Source organism: Gopherus flavomarginatus, chromosome 4 (assembly GCF_025201925.1).
Source record: "Gopherus flavomarginatus isolate rGopFla2 chromosome 4, rGopFla2.mat.asm, whole genome shotgun sequence".
Classification (NCBI taxonomy): domain Eukaryota; kingdom Metazoa; phylum Chordata; order Testudines; family Testudinidae; genus Gopherus; species Gopherus flavomarginatus.
In genome coordinates, this window is record NC_066620.1 from 180,563,267 (window position 1) to 180,577,216 (window position 13,950).

The 13,950-nt window shown below is 39.7% G+C and overlaps 1 protein-coding gene across 1 annotated transcript in view; it reads left to right on the plus strand.

Annotated features, from left to right (window-relative positions):
• SNTG2 (syntrophin gamma 2) overlaps positions 1–13,950 on the plus strand; it is a 272,147-nt gene that overhangs the window by 75,090 nt on the left and 183,107 nt on the right. The window contains exons 5-6 of the mRNA XM_050951641.1: positions 64–107; positions 225–266. Coding sequence (XP_050807598.1) covers positions 64–107; positions 225–266 — 86 coding nt within the window. The remainder of the gene's footprint in view (positions 1–63; positions 108–224; positions 267–13,950) is intronic.

Genomic DNA, 13,950 nt, shown 5'->3' on the forward strand with positions numbered 1-13,950 from the left:
GAAGCATTATATGTCATTAATTAAGTCTTTCACTTAACATACTGCTTTTTGTAACCCCCACAGCTGACCAAACAGGAATGTTATTTATAGGAGATGCACTAATACAGGTCAGTAAATTGTACATTTATTCAACACACATATTTGTTTTAAGCGTGTTTTAATGTTTATTTTTATTACATTATTTATATGTTGCAAATCACTTTCTATGGTATATTCATTTTTAGGTTAATGGCATAAATGTAGAAGGTGCTTCCCATGAAGAAGTGGTAAGTTTTATGTAACTTTTATACTTTGATTTCAGATGAAATATTTGAGGTGCATATAAAAATAATGAAAATGATGGCATGTTGCGTACCCTGTATTCAGTATGGCACTGAGCCTACATTTCCTTAAATGGGAACTTTGCCATTGACTTCAATCAGATCTGGATCTCACACTGTATTGCTACAAAATAAATACTGCACAAAAAACTGCTTAAATCCATAGGAAAAAGATGCTGCAACACAGTCCAGATACCTGACATTATCTTTCTAATGCATGAAAAGTTTCTTCCATATAAACCATTCATAAGGCTACTACTCACCTTGAAATTGCATGTAGTACATTAAGACATCCATGTGCCTACACAAGAATAAACAGTTTTATTCTTTAAGACCTACTGCTGAAAATATGAAGACTATGCATTGTCAGTTAGTCTATGATACAGTTGTAAATGTTGAAAAGATAATTTTCATAGGCATTCACAATCCAGTATGAATACACTGGAAAAATTTCTTATTCTTATATGTGATAGGATTCACCATTCACCACTGGGCTGGTGCCTCCGTCTGGTACTCTATCAATTCCTCTGTCTCTGTTGTCCCCCTGTAGCCTCTTTTGCAGCCTCAGGAACCACAGTGTCCTCTTTGTGGCTCAGCCCTCTGGCTGTGACACTATCTATGTTTCCCCTTTCCGGGTGGATTTTGCTCAATAGTCCTAGGCAGTCTTCCTCCTCATAGCTTCAGTGCCATTCACCCAGTTGCTGGTAGGGAACCCAGGCCTGATTACTTCTCTGGATTCCAGCCCAGGGACCTTCAGCTCAGCAGTCTGGGCCTTCTCTCTCTGGCCTCACTGCTCTCTCCCTGGGCTGCCTCCTACTAATGGTTCACCTTTTCTTCCTGGGCCTACCAGTTCCCAAAGTCTCCTCACTTTTCCCAAGGAGCTAGACATTGCTATTTGCAGAATCAAGTAACTTTTCTGCTTAATCTCAAAGAAGCAGTATCTTGTTGGAAACATAGGGATATCTAATGTACAGAGTGAACAGTATCATGTGAAGCTGTGACTTGGTGCTAAGACATTACACGACCTTTTATAACTTGCAGGTTCTCTGAGGCAGGGACCATTTCTGTTATTGTATGTGTGCAGTGCCTAGCACAATCGAGCACTGTTCTGTCACGAGGGCCTCTAGGTATTATTGGAATACAAATAAAAATAACATGTTAATAAACATGATGTGTACTTAATAAGGATTATTTAGTCTTTCCATAAATGCTTTAGCTTGGCTTTTGGATGTAAAGAATAAAATATTTGGAGTGGAGAGAATGGGAGAAATAGAGAAAGCATAGCTAATATACAGTAATTTAGGATTTCCATTCCAGATATAAATCATATGTGAGAGATTATCAGATGTTCAGAAAGATCATTTGTTTGTTGCCAAATAAAGTATGTAAGGGTTAGTCCAAGGTGGAGAGAATTGTTCCATTTTAGTCCAGCAAGATTCCTAAGTAAAAGTCAAAGATTGTTTTGAACTGGGAATGTAGAAAATAAATTTAAAATAAATAAATAAATAAAGTCTGAAACATGCATACTTGCTTTTCCTTTTTTCTGCTGAAGCCAACTAATTTTTTGGGAGACCCTAATTCCAATGATTTTTGTATCATTTTTTATGAGTCTTAAAGTGAATGGAACTATGATAGACAGAACAATATACTACCTCTTGTTAAAACAATGAGGAGTCCTTGTGGCATCTTAGAGAATAACAAATTTATTTGGGCATAAATTTTCATGGGCTAGAACCCACTTCATCGGATGCATGAAGTGAAAAATACAGGAGCAGGTATAAATACATGATAGGATAGGGGTTGCTTTATGAAGTGTGAGGTCAGTCAAAGAAGATAAATCAATTAACAGCAGGATATCAAGGGAGGAAAAATAACTTCTGAAGTGGTAAGAGAGTGGTCCATTACAGACAATTGACAGGAGTATCTTCTTGTCTGATACCTCTAGTTAGAACATTTATTTTGATAATATTCATCTGGGATATTCAAAAAGGGACTGTCTACCAGTGACTTAAATTCTGGGGAGGAATATGATTTGATTGAATATTTGGTTTACTTAAAATAAAAATTATCAAAAGAGGTTTTCTTAATTGTTTTATAGAACTGAGATGGCAAGAGAATCCATCTTATCATAATTGAATAGATTCCAGAAGACCGGGGAGATTCCAGAAGACTGGACGGGGGCAAATATAGTGCCCATCTATAAAAAAGGAAATAAAAACAACCCAGGAAACTACAGACCAGTTAGTTTAACTTCTGTGCCAGGGAAGATAATGGAGCAGGTAATTAAAGAAATCATCTGCAAACACTTAGAAGGTGGTAAGGTGATAGGGAATAGCCAGCATGGATTTGTAAAGAACAAATCGTGTCAAACTAATCTGATAACATTCTTTGATAGGATAACGAGCCTTGTGGATAAGGGAGAAGCGGTGGATGTGATATACCTAGACTTTAGTAAGGCATTTGATACGGTCTCGCATGATATTCTTATAGATAAACTAGGAAAGTACAATTTAGATGGGGCTGCTATAAGGTGGGTGCATAACTGGCTGGATAACCGTACTCAGAGAGTAGTTGTTAATGGCTCCCAATCCTGCTGGAAAGGTATAACAAGTGGGGTTCCGCAGGGGTCTGTTTTGGGACCGGTTCTGTTCAATATCTTCATCAACGATTTAGATGGCATAGAAAGTACGCTTATTAAGTTTGCGGACGATACCAAACTGGCAGGGATTGCAACTGCTTTAGAGGACAGGGTCAAAATTCAAAATGATCTGGACAAATTGGAGAAATGGTCTGAGGTAAACAGGATGAAGTTCAATAAAGATAAATGCAAAGTGCTCCAGTTAGGAAGGAACAATCAGTTTCACACATACAGAATGGGAAGAGACTGTCTAGAAAGGAGTATGGCAGAAAGAGATCTAGGGGTCATAGTAGACCACAAGCTTAATATGAGTCAACAGTGTGATACTGTTGCAAAAAAAGCAAACGTGATTCTGGGATGCATTAACAGGTGTGTTGTAAACAAGACACGAGAAGTCATTCTTCCACTTTACTCTGCGCTGGTCAGGCCTCAGCTGGAGTATTGTGTCCAGTTCTGGGCACCGCATTTCAAGAAAGATGTGGAGAAATTGGAGAGGGTCCAGAGAAGAGCAACAAGAATGATTAAAGGTCTTGAGAACATGACCTATGAAGGAAGGCTGAAGGAATTGGGTTTGTTTAGTTTGGAAAAGAGAAGACTGAGAGGGGACATGATAGCAGTTTTCAGGTATCTAAAAGGGTGTCATCAGGAGGAGGGAGAAAACTTGTTCACCTTAGCCTCCAATGATAGAACAAGAAGCAATGGGCTTAAACTGCAGCAAGGGAGATTTAGGTTGGACATTAGGAAAAAGTTCCTAACTGTCAGGGTAGTTAAACACTGGAATACATTGCCTAGGGAAGTTGTAGAATCTCCATCTCTGGAGATATTTAAGAGTAGATTAGATAAATGTCTATTAGGGATGGTCTAGACAATATTTGGTCCTGCCATGAGGGCAGGGGACTGGACTTGATGACCTCTCGAGGTCCCTTCCAGTCCTGGAGTCTATGAGTCTATGAGTCTAAAAGTTTCTCATTGGGGAAAAACAAATTCTCTTCTCTCTGCTTCATTGAAAAGGGTATTCTTTTTTAAAATGAATTGTGGTTGCATTCTTATGAGGAAAACACTATAAAACATGGAATTATCCTTTTACTATAGAACACATTATTCTTTTATGTAATTCCTGTCATATACTTGTCAGTGCTTAGATACCATGGTGATAGGCACCTTAGAAATATCTCAGACAGCTGGATAATTGGGCAAATGTCATTAAAGCCATTACCACTGGAAATCACACATCGGAGACTAGAAAACTGATAAGCAAAGTGTTACTCCTTTTATTTGCAGAAAGCTTTACCATCAGACTGAATAAAGTATTGCCTAAAACAATAAAGTTTAATAGGTCCAGACAATCAATGGGCAATGATACTATATTTGCCTTATTTGGCATATATCATGATTATTGGGCCAAATCTTGAGAGGTGCTCCTGTTATCAATAAGAGAGAAGAATGCTCAGCTCCCCTAAGGATTTGTTCCATTATTATTGCCATTATTAAATTTAGAGCACACCACCATAATGTTTACTGTCTCTCTAAGCTAATAGTGTTTGCTATAGCACATTTGATCGATCAGCCTGATTGAAAATTACCCAGATCAATTTAATCTTGTATACAAACTACATACAGCACTTCTCTGGAACCCAACCCAACACAGTAGTGATTAAAAGTTCTCACCAGCCCACAGCTGTTCATTGGCTATGTGGAAATGAATATGGTAGCCTAAACCTAGTTCCTGGTGGACAAGTTTTCACATCTCAAAAAACATGTCATAAACAGATAGCTAAGGGTTAATGTCTCTTTCACCTGGAAAGGAGTAACCTGAAACACCTGACCAGAGGACCAGTCAGGAAACAAGACTTTTTCAAATCTGGGTGGAGGGAAGTTTGTGTGTGAGTTCTTTGTCCTTTGTCTTCTGTCTGACCCTCTCGGCTCTGAGAGTGATCTTTCTGTCTTCTGGCTTTCTAATCTTCTGTTTCCAAGTTGTAAGTACAAAAATAGTAAGACAATAAGGTTTATATTGTTTTCTTTTGTATTTACATGTGTGTAGTTGCTGGAATGTTTTGAATTGTATTCTTTTTGAGTAAGGCTGTTTATTCATTTTTTTCTTTTAAGCAAATGACCCTGTATTTGTCACCTTAATACAGAGAGACCATTTTTATGTCCTTTTCTTTCTTTTTTATATAAAGCCTTCTTTTTAAGACCTGTTGGAGTTTTTCTTTAGTGGGGACTCCAGGGAATTGTGTCTGCAGCTCACCACGGAATTGGTGGGAGGAAGAAGTCAGGGGGGAAAATATCTTTGTGTTAGATTTACTAACCTGACTTTGCATACCCTCTGGGTGAGGGGGGAAGTATTTGTGTTTCCAGGACTGGAAACAGGGAGGGTGGAGTCCCTCTGTTTAGATTCACGGAGCTTGCTTCTGTATATCTCTCCAGGAACCCTGGGAGGGAACACCCGGAGGGGGGAAGGGAAATGGTTTATTCCCCTTTGTTGTGAGACTCAAGGAATCTGAGTCTGGGGGTTCCCCAGGGAAGGTTTTGGGAAGACCACAGTGCGCCAGGCACTGTATAGATTCCTGGCTGGTGGCAGCTTTACCAGGTCCAAGCTGGTAACTAAGCTTGGAGGTTTTCATGCTAACACCCATATTTTGGACGCTAAGGTCCAGATCTGGGAAAAATGTTATGACAAAACACCCCTACAGCTTGTACTAATGGCACTAACTTTTGATGGTCTCATTAAAAAGGTGAAGGACTGAATGGGCAAGGAGACTAAACCTCCCCTTTCTTATGTAACTATGATCCTAGGTCAGGGTTAAAATACTGTTATGTGACCTCATGGTTATTTCCTGATGGATAAGCCTAGTCAGGCCAAATCCTCAAAATAATGACACAGGCACAGTAAGCAATAGAACCCCGACCATTTATTATTGGCAGAGCTCCTGTTTTCGACGTCATCAGCAGGACAAGTTCCCTATCTCCTGATGCAGGAAGCATACCCCTACACTAAACTTCTTCATAGAGTTACTTTCCACCAGCTGGGAGGAGCCACACTCCTTCAAGGCTGTTTCAGGAAATGCCAAGAGATATTCATTCAGCCAGCCAGTACAGTACCTTGGTTACATTGCATTGGTGAGAAAGATTGGAGAAATGCTGCTGCTGTGTGTGTAATCAATATGTGATACCTAATGAGAAACCTAAACAAAACATATAGAAACAATGCTAAACAATATAGCCAGAGGAGAAAGAGCTTTCTACTCCTTCTGTTGGGGAAAAGAGACAAGTGCTGATATAGAGTTTTATTTGCCTACACAGAACCTTAATAAAGCTGAATCATTAAGCTAGGTTAAGTGGTGGTTCTTCAAGGTGGAACTGGTCAAGCATCTCCCTTGGAACTGGAGATAGACCTGCAAATTGGACAACTATGTATCACTGAGGCAAATCATGAGTAGAGTTGGTGCATGCTTGATGTGGTGCAGTCATGGGACTCTCAGCTTTGGGACATTCTCACCAGTGGGTAGGAAGGGAGTTAGGTGTACTACTGCCAAATAGCTGGAGGGGTGTTATTATTCTGTGTGTGTATGTGTATGTGTGTGTATATATATATATAAATAATTTGGTTTCTTTGTTTTCCCACATTTATGAATGTGTTCCCTTCCCACTAACAAAGGTTTACTTGTTTGTAAACAGACTTGGAATGCTTGCAAGTGGGGAAATTCTGGCTGTTAAAGACACCTAAGATGGGTTTGTTTCATTTTCCTAAGTTTCTGGGAGGGGTCTTGAGTCAGTTCATATATTGGTAAAGAGGAACACTAGATACATTGAACCCAGCCCTCACTGCTGCTCTTAACCACCTAGCAGAAGGTTTACATTCATAATCTCACTTTTATTCTGATTACTTACAATATTGTGTCACCTAACAAGGAGCTAAGCCACTCGGGGACAGTGGCCACTGAAACACAGCACATGGTGTAGAATCTAGTTAGTTGTATTCTTTGAAAATAGTTTGCAAGAGTTTCTTTGTGTCTTTCAGATTGTCAGGGCAACTTTCAAGTCCTAGGGAGACCTTAGAGAGTGTTTTCCTTGCTATTAATTTTTACCATTTCAGAATAATTGCTAGTCCAACCATCAGCTAGGGAGGAGCTATGGCCTGCTGCAGGCTGTTAAATTCTCTCTCTATTTTAAGCTGAAGGTTTCCTGTATATGTTCATTTGTAGTTTAGTGAAAGTTGTTCAGTTTGGATAAATGTGTAATTGAACACTAATTTCAGATCTAAGCAAAGGGCCATCAGCAGCAACAATGGGTAAGGAGGCTGGGAGAACAGGGCCTTTTTGGCCTCTGAAGCACAACTGGAGCTCTTGGGATCTTACCTCAGGATGACTGATGCTGGCAGCACCTCCATAAGTGGCCTCCTATGTGACAACCAGCACTTCCAGGGGTGGAATTTAAAAGCTCCCAGCTACCCTGAAAGCCCAACAGCCAGCTGGAGCTCCCAGCAGCAATGTCAACAATAATGCAGCTTCACAGCAAACTGCCTTTCCTGTCCTCTTCTACTCCTAATAGCAGAGCTTGCCTTTCTCTACATGAAAACTTTTTAGGGCATGTCTATACTGCCGCACAGTTGGGACTACAGGGTTCCAAACAGCAGTGTGCACCAAAGTGCTGTGCTGTAACTCCCCTATGTGGACATTGCAGGTGTGAACTAAAAGATTCCTGTTTTGCAGTGCCCTTAGTCTTCTAGTCTCTGGGTGCTGGTGTTAATGGTTTTTTCTTTTGTTATCCATTTGTTCTTTGCCACCTGATAACTTGTCTTGTCAGTTCTACCTTACCATGTTGTCTGTACCTTTCTTCCCCCATTTTTCCTAGTCTCAACACCTCCCCAAGGGTACATTCTTCTCGCCCTTATCATTTTCTTCTACCTTCCCATTCACTTCCGCTGTTGCATAGGCATCTTACAACCAGATAAAAGTACTGAAATATGCAGAGGGAATCCTCAGGTTACTAGTAAATCAGCTTTGTGTTGGTACACAAAGATAAATTGACCACAGTGGGGGTGGCTCTGTGTGTTCATTCCTGAAGCAAGTGCTTCAATCCCATCAAACTTAAGGGGAATTAAGTGTTTTATTGGATCAAGGCCTTAGAATATATGAAGTGGAGCTGGCTTATACAGGAATGCGCTCTGAGATTTACTTTCACAATTTCTGGAATGTTATGTCTTTAATTATTTTATCTGGATCACACTCATTATGGGTAGCATAAAATACACTAAACAAAAAAGAAACAGTTCCAGGGAAGATTGGAAATTGCACTCTAAACTTGGTGTAATCTGTGCATTGAGACCATATATGTTTTCATTTTCACACTATCAGAAGACACAGGTCTGGCTCATCAAATCGTGACAGCCTTCAAAACACCATGGATATTGGTAAAAGATTGGATGTATTCCAAGTGAGTTTACAATTACTGCAGATAAAAAGTTTGAAAACTTCAGTTCAAGAAAGTTGATGGCTGAAAGATAAGTTGAAAACATGGAGATGAAGATTGATGGAAATGATACTAGTATAATAAATTGTGCAAGAGACTCTGAAGTACTGAAAATAATTGAATATCCGTGAAAATAAGCTTATTGTTAGAAATATGATTTGTGGGGATTCAAAGAGGTGAAGACGGAAAATGGTGGTATAGTTTTTGTTTGAGCTGGTGAAGGATTATTTTGCCTCCACAGTAGCTAATCAGATCCTCACCTTATGTCGTACAAACAGAACACACTTCTTCTGATAAACAGCATTCTAAACCTGGAATATAAATACAATGGTCTCTTTCACAGTTCAAGACCCTTATTTTACCCTCTCATCAGTCTTTTTCTTCCTTGGCATTGGAAGTTATTTATGTTTATTAAAACAAGGAGTGGATATGTATTGTTTCCTCCTTTAATACTTTATTTGAAAGCCTACGTCTGTAACACATTTTTCTTCAATGGTAATTTCCTACAAAAAGCAAAATTCAACACCCTTCAAGTCAATGGAGAGATTCCTATTAACTTCAGTGGAGCTTGGTCAGGCCTTTTGATACCACATAAGTAATGTTTGTCAGTGTCTTTCTTTCATCTCAGTGCTCCCTGCTTTGTCAGCCTTTGTCACCTGACAGATTTGAGAATGTGGCACATTCACTATACTGTTTTCTGTAGTACTACATTGGATAAAACTAGTATGTTACAACGGTCTGGGGAAGATGGAGAAGGGTAGGTTTACATGACAATTTTAAAGGATTGCTTTAACAAGACTCTTATTTGTTTACATTTAGTTTTAGACTATTGTCAGATCATTGTTGGCAAGGATCATGTCCATGCAAAGAATTTCGTATCTTAGAAAAGTCTGTAGTACGTCAAACTGTGCTGTGCCACCACCATTTACCCACAGCCCACGTGTTGTGGGAATGTAGTCAGAAATTGCGTATGTATAGCATATAGTAATATGATGTATTTAGTGTAGCTGGTCAAATAATGTCTTGTTCATTTTTCCCATTGAATTCATGACCAAATTTCTCTATTATGTGACCAGATCTAATGTTACAGATACCATAATATGGTAACCACTGACAGAGGACTCTCTTTAAAAATGACTTGTAACAGGTATAATGGCCTTTTAAGATCAGAGGGGAAGCCCAAATCTCCCTACTGTCTACACACACAAATCTTTTACTCGGGTCTTAGCTAGTATCTGGAAAATTCCTATACAACTGTTCTTTTTAGGTCCTGGGATCAGGGGCCTTCCAGTGTAGGGCAGGGCAGAGCAGAGCACTATGTCTCTGCCAAACAGGGCAAGTTCTATAAATCAGGGCAGCATATAATCTCCCTTCTTTGTCATACGAAGGGAAACACTGGTAAAAAGAAGACCGGCTACTAACCTCTCCCAGGCCAGAGAGAATGAGACTGAATTTAACTGACTATGCCTCCCAGTTGTGGCGTAGCACTGCCAAACTCCCCACCCACAGAGGAATGCCTGGGGAGAAAGGGATGTTTGATTGTGCAGATTTTTGTTTTATGTATTTGACAGGCTTTACTGCCAGTCCTGGCAGAGATGAGTGGAGGTAATATAAAGGGCCAGCTTGATGAAGCCAGTAATGACTGTTGAGTTGGTGATATAGAATACTCAGCATTTACTGCTCCAGGTACACCTGATAAACATGGTAAGTTTCAGTACTTAAGAGGAGATAGCATGGCATCATAATTGCTGAGGAACTGTAAAATCTGAAATGCTGTGTCAGTCTGTGTAAAATTTCTGCATGTACTAGGAAGGCAACCATACTCCTCTTGATGTGTGTTTATAATTGTCATTGGTATTAGTTTTTCTAGGAATATGTTAACTGTTGGAAAATATGGGCCTCAAACCTCAGTTTTTCTCTCAAATTAAACTGAAATCTACCACACAAGCAAAACTGGGTGAGCACTTCATGTGTGGTTCCTATTAGAGATGTTCTAGACCTGGAACCTTGTATCCAATCCCCTTCAAGTGTCTTAAGGTTTTGGTATTTCAGATAAAAACTTGATCTTGTAGCCAGAACACCAGTACTATTGAGTTTTGCAAAACAAAAGCACAGCTGTCTTGACCCAACTTTAGTCTTTATTCTGTTTGACTATATTGGGACCAATCCTGACATCCTCATTCTGTTTGTTTTTTTTTTGTTTGTTTCTTTTTTTTAAACTCAGCCCATACATGGGCAAAGTCCCCATTGATCCCAGTTTTAGTTGAGAAGAAAAATGAATAAGAGCCTCAGGGTTTGGTATCTTACTTGTATAAGCCAGAAACATCAAGAATTTGGAGAAAAAATGGGAGGAAGGACACCTGATATTCCATTATTACTTTATATTAAATGGAAAAGCGATAAACATTTTGTCTTTTCTATGTTTTCAATTTTTGGCATATTATTGTGTTGATGAACGCAGTGCTCCCTTAAGCCTGGTTTTGTTCAGTGCCTGTTTTTGATTTTACAGGGTATCCCAAAGTAGAATATCTGAAATCACTATACTGTAATTGTGTCATACAAATCTACAGGCATTTGTTCTTTTTGGTTGGTGTTCATAAGCTCTGTCTGTCAATATTGCTTAGGAAATTTGTATCTTTCTCTCTTACTGCAATAGCTAAAATGAAATGTGACATGTCAAACTTCTGTGAACTAGAGTAGGTTCTGGAATACTATAGTACTGGACAGTGAATGGTAAAAACATTAATCTTACCTTAGCATTAAAATGTGAACTATTTTTGGAAGCCACATGAAAAGCGACAGCTGACTCTGCTGGTCTCAGATAATCTCTCTACCTGGTTTTGCTAAGTATGACTGCTGGAGCAAATTCAGAATTTCACACTGAAGAGAACTGTTCTGCTGGGCTTACAGAGATCTCTGGTTTTAAAATTAAAAATTACAATCAAAATTGTTACAAGCCTGCATTCTGTGCCTCAGTGATCTTGATGGAACTCAAATTCAGAGATCTTATAGAGGTTACTAATTTGCTGAAACCCAACTACATCGAGGAGGAGCCCCAATCCTGCAAATGCCTATGGACATCTTTAAATTTTAAGGATATGAACAGTCCTATTGAAGTCAAATAGCTATGGTTTATCTTCTGACCAAATAAGGTTAACCTTGATAAATAAAAATTCACTCTAATCCCCAATAGTGATAAAGAATGTGTACGGAAGTAATATAATATGTAACATGTAGAGACTAAACAATTCTGTTACATAAAATAGAAAAGACAGGAATGAGCATCTAGGATAGAAAAAGCAGACCAATAGTTGTTCTTAGAACAGGCTATTATATACTACACAGAATTACTTTTTTTCCTTTATGTAGTAAGCTATCCTGTTTTTGAATATACTTTAACTATTTCATAAATGTAGTCATCTAAATTAAAATTTGGGGCCCAGATCCTGAAAACACTTATGCATGTTCCTTCACTTTAAGTACAGAAGTAGGCCCATTGAAGTGACTCAATAAAACGGAAATAAACATTAACAAGAGAAAGGGCAATAGTCAGTGGAACTAGTCACGGATCTGCAAGGAACCAGCCTTTCAAATACAAAATTGTGAGGCCTGGCTGTGTTCAAGAAAGAAACTCTTTATGATGTCAGTCTCATGAGTTATTTCCCTGTTTCTAATCTTCCATTGGGAGGTAAACTACTGAGAAAATTAAAGCAAGACAATTCTGGCAATATCTTGAGACCTCAGATCTTTTAAGCCCCTTTCAGTCTGGTTTTAGAACTGATTATGTATAGAGTATAGAGACCTTGTTTACTTTGTTCACTGATAATCTCATAACAAAAATCAGTGGTGAAATTTTGGCACCATTGAAGTCAGTAGCAAAATTCCCATTGACTACTGTTGGGGCCATGATTTCATCCCAAGTCTCTATATGTTGATTCTTTTAGGTCTATCATCTGTCTTTGATCACCCTGGTTATTAAGGTGTTGATCTGTCTGGCAGGGCTGGATGAAGTCATGTTTGAATGAGAACCGTGACAGAGTGCTAGTTGTAGTATTCTGGTTACAGAGGTTGCTGCAACACAGAGAAGTCTTCAGGCTTAATTGGAGCAATCAACTGTTTCTAGTGGGGATCACTGACAATTGGTGGCAATTGCTGGGCTAACGAGACAGCTCAGAAACTGGGAGGACATTAATTGGGAGGAACAGGAAGCAGGAGGAAGCTCAGAAGGTGAACTGGATGGAGGAAAGAAGCTGTGTTGAAGGTGACACCTGTTGTATACCTGTACTTATGTCCTGTCCTGGTTGGAACAGAGGATTAAAGGTACACGCAGATGACACTAAGCTGGGGGGAGAGGTATATATGCTGGAGGGTAGGGATAGGGTCCAGAGTGACCTAGACAAATTGGATGATTGGGCCAAAAGAAATCTGATGAGGTTCAACAAGGACAAGTGCAGAGTCCTGCACTTAGGAAGAAAGAATTCTATGCACCACTACAGGCTGGGGACCAACTGGCTAAGCTGCAGTTCTACAGAAAAGGACCTGGGGATTACAGTGAATGAGAAGCTGGGTATGAATCAGCAGTGTGTCCTTGTTTCCAAGAAAGCCAATGGCATATATTAGTAGAAGTATTGCCAGCAGATCAAGGGAAATGATTATTCCCCTCTGTTCAGCACTGGTGAGGCTGTCCAGTTTTGGTCCTCCCACTACAGAAGAGATGTGGACAAATTGGAAAGAGTCCAGCGGAGGGCAACAAAAATTATTAGGGGGCTGGGAAAATGATTTATGAGGAGAGGCTGAGGGAACTGGGATTATTTAGTCTGCAGATAAGAAGAAGAGTGAGGGGGAATTTGATAGCAGCCTTCAACTACCTGAAGGGGGTTCCAGAGAAGATAGAGCTAGTCTGTTCTCTGTGGTGGCAGATGACAGAACAAGAAGCAATAGTCTCAAGTTGCCGTGGGGGAGGTTTAGGTTGGATATTAGGAAACACTATTTCACTAAACACTAGGAAGGTGGCGAACCACTGGAATGTGTTACCTAGGGAGGTAGTGAAATCTCCATCCTGAGAGGTTTTTAAGGCCCGGCTTGACAAAGCTTTGGCTGGGATGATTTTGTTGATGTTGGTCCTGCTTTGAGCAGAGGATTGGTTTAGATGTCCTCCTGAGGTCTCTTCCAACACTAATATTCTATGATTCTACACATGCTGGAAAAATAACAGACTATGTGTTTGGGACTGAGACCACGCACAAAAAATGCATCTTTCAAGAAAACCCAACCTGGGTGGAAGACATGTGGAGTGACCAGCTACCCCATCAAAAAAGATGGTAGTGAGGGAAGGAGGGGAGGGTTGCTTTCACGACCTGTGCCACTTCTACACGTACAGAGAAAGAGGCTTCCTTGATACCCATGAGGGGAGAATGATCAGTTAAGGTGGATGGATCAGGTACCTTAAGTAGGAAGAGTTTTCCAGCCCTTCCATACAATCTGGGACCCCTTAGGAAATGGGTACACTGCAGATAGAAA